At 42.8% G+C, this 10,571-nt stretch overlaps 1 protein-coding gene across 1 annotated transcript in view; it reads right to left on the bottom strand.

Moving 5' to 3' along the window:
* ARHGAP20 (Rho GTPase activating protein 20) overlaps positions 1-542 on the bottom strand; it is a 51,663-nt gene extending 51,121 nt beyond the window's left edge. The window contains exon 1 of the mRNA XM_009279372.1: positions 460-542. Within this exon, the coding sequence (XP_009277647.1) occupies positions 460-542 (83 nt within the window). The remainder of the gene's footprint in view (positions 1-459) is intronic.
* Positions 543-10,571: the final 10,029 nt, after the last annotated feature.

Below are 10,571 nucleotides of genomic sequence, written 5' to 3'. Positions count from 1 at the left end.
AAGAGTGGTTAAACATTGGAACAGGCTGCCCAGGGAAGTGGTTGAGGCCCCATCCCTGGAGGTATTTAAAAGACGAGTAGATGAGGCACTTAGGGACATGTTTAGTGGACATGGTGGTGTTGGGTCGACGGTTGGACTCGATGATCTTAGAGGTCTTTTCCAAGCTCAATGATTCTATGATTCTATGATTCTATGCCCGGTTGCAAATTGCATAGCAGCTCTGCTTGCCCAACTGGGTATAAACAGCTTAGTGTGGCAGCACGGGGGAAGCCCCCTCTAGGAGGTCAGCTGGTGTCTGGGCTGGGTCTATCACATCTTTCAGCAGGCTTTATAGTTGTGCAGCTACTGAGCAGCCTGAATTGTGGTTGACAACCTGTTATGGACAATAGTTCAAAAACATTTCAAGTTTTGGGCTGAGAAACTGCAAAACAGTACAGCCAGCAAAACTCAGTGACTCACCTTGAGACCGATCGAGATCTGTTAAGTGCTTTGACAAAGATCAAAGATGGTGCAGACTGGCGTCTTTGAGCCAAACTCTTCATTTTCTGATTGGAAAGAGAAACAAAATTAAATCATAGGTAAGATTCTGAACAATAACTGCATGCATACAGAGTTGTTGCAGCCGGACTCCAATTTCAGACCATAGGAAAAAGGTTGAGTTACTGCCATCAGCAACCCTGGAGGGGGAAAATGGTTATAAAATATCACATATTGAGAAAAACAGGAGCACGACCAGAAAGCCAGTGATAAAGAAAAGCTGATAATTAGTGTCTACACACAGATACCTGAGGTACACTGCACACGTGAAGTAAACACCTAGAGCTTGTCCTCAACCACTTTTTGCCCCTCAATAATCTATTGTACTTTAAATTTATCAAATATCCAGATGGTGGTTCAAATTTCAAATGCTTGATACATTTCTGTGTCAGATCTGACATTTACCATAAATTAAGGTTTGGATTCTACCCACCTAACCTTATGTGCTACATTGGACTACCTTTTTTTTCCAGATCTTTAGAGATGAGGGCATTTTCCTTCCCTACTAATCTAGCTGGAGCATTAAGTCTTGTCTCTCAGTAGTCAACAATGACATTTTTTTCATTCCTGATTATGTATGGGACAAAATAGGAAAGTGAGAGACAGGGCAGTTCTTAGCACAGAACTAGGAAGGGAATGGGAAAAAGGAGACACTCAAAGACAGAGAATGCAGCAGGGAAAAAAAAGACAAAGCATAGGGAAGAGATGAAAATGTCAGTAGCTATCAAGAGAGCATGGATTCCCATTGAGTGAAGTTGAATACTACAATAAAAATACCGAGCAAATAAACAACACTGTTTTCCCCAGAGGCAGAAATTTTCAAAAGCACCCACAGGAGACAAAAACACACATTTCCCTGAACACAAACGTATTCATCACTTTATCCTCTCCCGCCTTGCAGCCAGAAGCAGGACTAAGGAGTCCTGGCCCTAACTTTGGAGCTGCTCTCTAGAACCGGTTGTGCAGCCTGCTGCCAAGGTGCATGACCTCTCCTCTCACTGACCCTCCACCAGGAGGGTGGTTGTTACCTTATTTAGCTCAAATATTTTTCAGAATAAACTGGTGAACAAAAGGACTGGTGTTGAACTCCTCCTGAGACCCCGACAGGACAGTTTCCAATGCTGGAGCAGTCCCTTACATCAGCCTGGTAACCAGAGAGCCCACAAACAGGTGAACCTTTGACAGTCATGAGGTCTCTGTTCTCAGCTAATCACAAAGCAAGACTTTCTTCCTTTATACTAAAAATAACCACTGACAACCAGGAACAGATATGTTAGGGAACAACCGATTCTTCTGCCAATGTATGTGCTGGATGTGGCACACATCTTGTTTGGGCAGGTGCACAGCGTGCTCCCCTCGGAGAAATGAAACTCTACAGTACTACGTGCTTTACTTGCTTTTGACAAGTGTATTTCTTTTACTCATTTCAGTGCACTTGTTATTGTGTCGTTTTTTTGGTTCCCCCTTTATGTATGTAGAGCACGCTTGTTTGTTTTGTCAGATACTCAGTTACAGCTATTGTGCAGTAATTGTTATAAATTCAACTGTGTAATTTCAATTCACCTTTAAAAATTATCCCCTCCTACCTCTTTCTTTCATCAAAAAATAACCTTTTTGAGACTAATAAATTAGGCCTGGGGACATCTAGATGTCTTCTATCTGATCAGAAAATAACTGGATAATAACTTAATAGATTACTAACAACATAAATGCCCATTTTTGCTAGTTTTGAGAAAAAAAGAAAGGAAATACTTTGCTAAATTTTTCTAGTGAATGAAATCAGTTTGTCTTACTGCTAGCAAATCTGAGAAGCTGTTAGCATTTTAAAAAGTAGCATATCTACAAATATGAAGGCAAAAAGAGACCTGTATAACAATGCAGTCTAACATCCTATAGAAGACAAGCCACAGATTTCCCACAGCTACCATTTTTGTAGGAGTTTATATAAAGCAGCAAATCCCAGTTGGAAATTCACTACAAGTCTGATTACTGGGCAGGTGGCTTTCAGGGGGTGGTTAAAACTAGAGCAAGTCAGCTCCTGTGAATGCAGTGGAGGTTTGGTTATCTTAAATCCTTTGGCTTCTCAGGTCTGAAAAGGAAGCCACTGAAAAAACGCAGCATTTTAAAAACTCTCTCAATTATGGCAATTTTTTTCATGCTTGGGTTAGCAGCACTGAATAGTGCCTGTAGCAGTGAGATTCTACTCTTGACTTAAATATCTGAGGACCAAGGTAAAGGTTAGGACTACAGTAAGTTTAATAAGAGCTCAAATGACTGGCAGAGAGTCACCGAATAATTCAGGTTGGGGATCCCCAGAGGTCTCTGGTCCAGCCTCTCTGGACCTGCTGAGAGCAGGACCCGTTCAAGCAGGCTGCTCTGGGCCGCCTCCAGTCCACGTCTGCGTTATCTCCAAGGAAGAGATTCCACAGCCTCTCCAGGCAACCTTTTAATACATCTATTAAGCAAAGCTTAACAAAAAAGCTCCTTAAAACATAAAAAGATCACTGATGAGATTTTGAAAAGGAAAATTTTCACAGCAAAAGTGAAGTGAGTCAGGTCAGCTGTGTGCAAATAAAAACATTACACAAAGACATTGACTACAGACAGAAAGGGGGGGTTGTTTTTATTTTGCTATGTACAGAGTATGAGAAAATAAAGTAAGTGACCATCATGATAACTTGAATTGATTTACTTTGAGAAGGAAGAGGACAAATTCATTTTTGGCTAAGTTGGACCCAGATGCCTGCTCTTCTCAGTTTCACTGCATTCACATGTGCAAAGATGTCACCCTGGCAGTGCAGAGAAGAGGAGATACATCCTGGACAGCTGTAGTGAGAGCAGATGTTTGGGAGCACAAGGAGATGCAATGACCAATTATCTAAGCGTGGGACACAGAGAAGCATTTCTCAACATGTGTCCCACATCATAACCTCCCATTTTTTCATGTAAATATTAGAAAGGTCAACACAGAGAAATCCTCATACTTGCTGGCTGAGTCACACTCATGTGAAATGTATCATAAAATCAGTGTCCATAATGAATGTTTACAGTGTGCCAGATGCAAAGATGATAATCTTGTATCAGTCAGGACAAACTAGAGTTATTTTTGCCTTCCTCACATTCAAAAGCTTGAGTTCCCGCCCCCCTCCCCTCCAATTCAGGTTTAACTTCATACTTTCTGCATTTCTGGTGGTGGTTGTCTTGACTGCTTTTTTAACAGAAACAAAAAGTTTTGCTTTTTCAGTTGCTGGACTGGTGGTACGCGTTAGTATTTGGCTGGTTTCTCATCTGGTATAAACAGACATAGGGCTATAGATTTCAAAAGAATTAATTTACACCAGATAATGATCAGACCTACACTCTGAAACACTGTTTTGGAAACTGTGATGGTAGGTGGTTTATGAGCAGATCAGCCCACCATGCAGAGGACAGTAACCTTGCAAACCATCACTGAAAATATGCTGTCTCTCCTCAGGAATCAGAACCCCTATGGATTACAGGATTACAGTAAAACTTTCACAAGTATCTCACAAGTCATCAGCTGGAGGAAAAATCCATTCCTGACTGCCAGTATTCAGCTAATTTTGCCTCGTAGTTGAAGTGGATAATGGTATTATATGAAATTTATGTAAATTAATATATTGCTGAGTTATGATATTAATTCCCATTCTGTGAAAAAGGTAACATACAGCAGCATCTGCATGATGTCCTCAAAAAAATTGGAACTGAAGATAAAGTGCTCTCTTGTACTTTGTGTATATCACTTAGCTATATCAAACTTAGAAACAGAATGGCAGAGCATGAATTAAATAAAGAATGCGTGAAAAAATTCATGGTGCTTGCTGTTTCTTTTGTGATGACAAATAACTTAAGTAACAGATATACAGTGTTTGTAATATTTTGCAAGTATCTAGAGAAGTGAAAATCTGTGCAATAAGCAGGATACCCTGCTGCAGCTACTGCAAAGGTGTAGGAGGTTGGAGCAGGCGGGCTAGCGCAGGGGCTATGTGCTGTGATTCCCCGGGAGCACACTGCCCACGCTGCCAGGTTATGGTGCCTGACCAATACGATGGTCAGACACGTGCAGGAGCATTCCTCTCACCCAGCCTCAGACTTGCACACCTGAGCTATTTGCTCTGTGCTCCTCTTGTAGTCAACAGAGAGAAAAGGACACATGTAGCACACAGTTCATCTTGTCCTAGAAGTGCTGTTTTCCTCTGCTGACTGTAAAGGAAAACTAAGGTGACCAAGAAAATTGAGTTCATCAGCTCAATCCTCTCCTTGCTATCTGAGCAAAGGACAGGGAACAGACAAATTTGTGAGCTCAGTAACATAGGGAACAATTGATGTCTCAGAGAGTGGTTTGAGCTTAGGATGAGAAAATGATATTACCTGATGTGTTATGTAAGAGATTCATATACAAAATAGTTGAAAAATTTATTCAGTTCCTGACTGACAGGTGAACGAAGCAGAAATCCCTCCTCAGCAATGTGCAGACACCCTTGTAAAAGCCTCCCCAAACATGAAAAGATTTCAGGCGCCTGATTTACCGGCTGGCTCCAGAAGTGGGTCAAGGCTGGGACGTGTACCTGGGTCATTTAACTGGGTGACAGGGACAACACTCAGATGTGCCAATACCTTGAGCTGAGGATTGCACTCAAGTGGCTAAGCTCTCCCTCTCACTGCTTTATTTTTCTGATAAAAGGAAGTCTGATTTTAACAAAGCCTACTCTCTAAAAGTATCTAAGTTAATAACCGTGAGGGATTTCACCCATGCAAACTCTGTTCTTCTTGTCTGAGCAACAAAACCTATCTGTGGCATACATTTCTGGTTTGAACCAAAGACATGAACCAAAGCACAGAACACAAACCTTTACCAAAAACTGTAAGGCAAAGTTCAACTAACTGCCCAACAATCAAAAAATCAAAACAATCCTCAGCACCTAGCAGTTAATTTTCCAGGACAATTAGGCATCACTGTTTCCCCTGTATCACTGGGCTACTTACGAGAGGTAATAAATCGTTTTTTCCTACATGCCATAATCCAGCATTTGTTAGACTTACAGCATATGGTTGTCTATAAATACCAGAAATAACAAGAATCTCTTATACTTTGGTAAAGCAAGAAATGGCCCTATACTGACCTATAACAATCCCGAGCCCTTATAAACAGGGTGAGAAGATGACTACATTTGAGCTGCTGGCTCAGGCAGCAGAGATGTCTAGGTCCCACAGAAGGCCCGTTTACCATAAAGGCAGAGCAGGTGACAAAACTATGTGCTTTTGTTTATGCTGGCAGAATACTTTTACTTACAAGGACCTTCCTAAAAAGAAAGCCATTTTTGGATAGATAACCGAGGAGAAAACAATTGCAGGGGCACAAGAGGAAAGAGCTATCAACACAGTGGAAGCAAAAGCACATCATCATGGAACAGGAGCTGCTAGAAAGCACAGGAAAGACGGAGACTAAAGGCCATCTAGAGTAGAAAGAAAAACTGATGAAAGCAACTATAAGCAAAAGATGTTCTACCAACTACCTCGCAGAGGATACTAATCTTTGGAAGCACTGATACGGATGTGTTCAAAAGATCTCACCCATCTACATCAAAAGATGGAGATGTGGAAGACTACTAAAAATGTGGAAGAGGGGAGCATAGAATATTTACCCTATGGGTCCTACTGTCAGCTGCACTGCACCCACAGTGCTCAGACCAGCGACTCTGGTTGTGGTGGTTTTGGTGAAGCCCAAAGTTTCCTTTCAAAGGAAAAACACAAAGCAGGAAGGTTAACACATGGACACGATTCTGCCCCAGTATCTGTACAGCAAGGCTTTCTCAGGAGCAGTTTACAGATGACAGAGGGAGGAGATTCCCCTCCACTCCACACGGATACTTCAAGCAGCATTAAGTAAACAGGCAATAATTTGATATGTGCAGTTCTTGGGTATTAGATCCTACATGACATGCCAAGTCCATCTCTTTCCTACTGCCACTATGAGGGACAAAAAAAAAAAAAGATGACTAGGAAACTCAAGAACTAGAACACATTGTTTTATGCATAATTTTCAATTTCTCTCATGGACAGACAGAGGAAGGATTGCTAATGCTAGTTCATAATTAAAGCAGCATCAGGAGGCACATCACAACAGTAACATCATACACCAGCACAGCCTGCCAAGGTGATTTCAACCTAAGGACCAACTACGTGGATGACTTCACTAAAGTAGGGGCTTTTTCAGTCCTCATCAGAAATAAAATTGCTACAGGATACGTCTGTGGGATGACAGGAATTGTCCATCACTTCACTAAACAGTGCCAGAAGTGTTCCTGGACGGCCAAGATTCCCAGCACTATCAGGTGTGATTTTTGACAGCAACCCCCCAGATCCTCAGCCAGGATCATAGTAAACAGGACAGAGACTGTCAGGAAGAAGAAATCTCTGCTTAAGGAGCTTTATGGTAAAAAACATATATATAAGGGCATGAGATCAAGGTATCATCAGGTATAATGGCAAATACATACTTGATTCATCTTTGCAGAGTAAGACAAGTAAAGGGATGAAGATTATGTATGACTACCTTTACTCTTCCAATGCCACTAATTTGCTTGAGTTTTATCCATTTAGTACACTATTGGGGAACACTATAACTCTCCTTTCCCTGCTAGTAAACTGTTGCTGTATTTGTGATCAGAATCACAAAGAAACACATTTTTATGGTGATGGGATACCATATTTCAAGTCTCAAACCATAAACACTATTTTGCTTAGTGTGCAAAATGGTTAATTTTTTTGCACACATTGGATGAGTAAATATAAAAAATTGCTGAGCCTCAAAAAAATTGTAAGTAGTCACTTGAAATCTTCAAGGAGGCAGCAAAAAATCCTAAGAGTGAATTCTTATGTTACCAAATATTGTCTTGTGTAAAATATTCAGGGTTGGTTGGAATCTAGCCCCTCTAAGAAGAGAGAAGTGAAACACCAGGAACTTATAAATATGGTTAAATGACCGCAGCTGCTACTGCTGACACAGTTACACTGGCATAAAAGACGTCTCTGCTGCATAGTTTGTTTTGCTAAATTTGTAGAAATAAGCTCTATCAGTATAATCACTCTTACTCATGTTACTTCAATCCACTTCAGAGTTGCATCAATTTACTGGTATTGGTTACTAAAGTAAACAGTCAGTACAAAACTTCTCTGTAGGTCAACCACACATAGTCCAGTGACTCCAGTAAGTCCAGTAAGGAGGGAATCTGGTCCAGAATTTTCCCAAAGCATTAACTAAAACACTGCACTCCAATGTCACCTTTTAGCAGTGTGTCTTGAATGCCTTGTAAGCATTTAACAGAGAGAACCTCCCACTGTCTGTGAGGTAGGTTAGCAGTTCAAACCACTTTGCATGTGCAGAAAAGGAAAGGAAATGTTTCCAGGTAAATAGTTTAAACAGTCACACAAAATACATGAAAAAAAGTCCTAAACAATTTCTGTCTCTTGGTCCTATGTTGTGATCATGCATGCAATCCTTCAGCCAAGCGGAAGATGAAGCAGGAGTTCAGACAACCACAGAACAAGGTAGAAAATCTCAGCAAAATAAATTTAATTTGAGAAAGGTATAGTCACAATAATAAAAAGGGAGAAAGGTTCAGTGGTCACTTAGCATCCCATATTTGGGGGTATTTGTGCCAGAAAGTAAAATAGTTGATGTTAAATACATATTTGCAACAAAATTGGTCAATTTGACATGTTGTGTCACCAGTAGCAAAACTGATTTCTTGCCAACACATTCTTCCATTTAACTGTATGTAACCAATACAAGCAGTGAAATGTCCCCGGTAGTAAGAAAGACTTTCTGTATTGTAAAAAAATATGATGCTTTGGCACTGAGTGGAAGACACAGAGGTATATATAGAGCCCACAGGACCCAAGTAGTAAAAAAAAATATTCGAACTGTCACTGAGATCCAGCTTCAGGCAAAATTGGGACTAGCCCGCTGCTGCACAAGCATAAAGGTAGGAATCTTCTTCCCCGGACAGACACAAAGAGATAGTGTGCTAGTAGTCTCAAGGGACCATCACGACCGTGGACAAGCAGCTGAGCAGTTGGCTGGATGTTGGTGGCTGCCTGTGTTGGCTGTGCATGGTGTGCAAAGCTGCCATATGCTGCATGGCCCAGCCAGGGTCTCAAGCTGCTTCTCTGCAAGGAGGATTTCCATCTGTACCCCTGCTGCATGTGCCTCCACACTGAGGAATTCCAAAAGGGCTGCCAAGATCCGTAAAAAGTAATATCCCCGTTCCTTTGTCAGCGCTGGCAAAAACAAGGTCTGCGTTCCTTCGACTGTGGGCTCTTTGGAGCAGGAATAGGAAACACAAGTACTACAATTAATATTTGTCCCCAGAATGCTGAATCATGAAGCAGAACTTGCAAGAAAAAAATGTTCATCTTCACAGTACTTGAGCATCCCTTCTCATTTCAGGCATGTGCCTGGCATCAGGGCTCTGCCAGGTTGGAAGAACAGAACTGAAGACTACAACTACAGAATGGTACTCTGTCTTCAGCAAAAATGAAAGAAATGATAGAAGAAAAATCAAAGCTGCACATTTAGCCATCTCAAATTAGGTCGCAGTACTTGGAGAGGATGAGTATCTACTCCATCACTTTGTCCAGCTAGGCAGCAGAAGGTACTCCACCACTTTGTGTAGGTGTATCACACTCCTTCTTTAGAAACCAATCAGGTATTAACTGCAGCAAAGTGTGGTAGAAATCTTGGCCAAACACTCTCCAGGCAACCATTTCACCATTGACAGCAGCTGCCATGAGAAGAGGTCCCCAGGGCTGCGGTCAGGCTGGAGTGCTAAGTGCCTTGGTGGGACATGGCACACATGGACACATCCCATGGAAATGCACAGCATCGCTTCCCAGCCCGAAGAGATGCTTCAGCAGGAGGAGAGGGACCAGGACTCCTCTCTGCGCCGCTGTGCCATGGCCAGCAAAGCCCCAACCACCGCTCAGCAGCAGGACTGGACACAAGCTCAGCCTCTACTACCAGGCATCCTAAATTCATATCACCAGGTGGACAGATTTAGTAAAGGACACTGTACCCTGGCCAGTCATTCTAATCCTGCCAGCATATTAAGCAGTCAGTAGTATTGTGCACCTCTAACGACAACGCAGTGCATAGATTTAAATGCCATTGTGAGGCAAAATTGGTAAGGCAGGAAGGTACCAGCTCTACTTTGGGTAGAAAAACACTATAGCACTTGCTAAAGCAAGGAGAAAAAATGAGTTCCTGTTTTACACAGTGGGAAGAATGTGGTTATTACAGCTTGCTTGTTACAGCAAAGTATAAGGCAGAAACAAGTACTTGGCTGTACGCAGAAGTGAGCATTTTGCACTTGATCGTGTCAGATGCTGAAAAGCAATTTGAGACATCAAACAGATTTTACAACCAGTTTTGAAGATGGGATGACGCTCTCCTGCTATCAATTGTGATACGCTTAGCGCAAGGCGCTTCTTCAGGAAGCTGCTCTTACATTTCTCTTGTACAAAGCACGTGCGAGAGCAGCCAGCAAACCCCCTCAGCTTTAGCAAACGCTTCCCTCGCTCCCCCCCAGACACACATGCAGCATATCCCTTTTAGCTCCCCTGGATAATCATTCTGCTAACCTCCCGCCAGCTCTCTCTGATACCCACCCAGCAAAACCTCCAAACATCCATCCAGCAAAGCCTCCCTTTAGGTCTCCCCAGCACATCCATGCAGCAACCCCCGCCCCCAGCTCACCGGGAAATCCATGCAGCAAAGCCCCTTGGCTCCACCAAACACCACCCAGCAAACCCTTCCCTAGCTCCCCGGGACACCTATGCAGCGGCACTCCTTACCTACCCCGCACATCCAGGCAGCAGCCTCCCTTTGCTCCCGGGACACCCGTGCAGCAACGCCCATTAGGTCCCCGGGGTTATCCACCCGGCAGAGCCCCCTGAGCTCCACCGGGCACTGCCGCCCCCCCCGCCCCCCGGGGCCCCCCGGGCACAACGCC

The sequence above is a fragment of the Aptenodytes forsteri genome, unplaced genomic scaffold, assembly GCF_000699145.1.
Source record: "Aptenodytes forsteri isolate BGI_AS27 unplaced genomic scaffold, ASM69914v1 Scaffold307, whole genome shotgun sequence".
Classification (NCBI taxonomy): Eukaryota; Metazoa; Chordata; class Aves; order Sphenisciformes; family Spheniscidae; genus Aptenodytes; species Aptenodytes forsteri.
The sequence above is the reverse complement of the archived record's forward strand: the minus strand, read 5'-3'. Positions and strand labels throughout refer to the sequence as shown.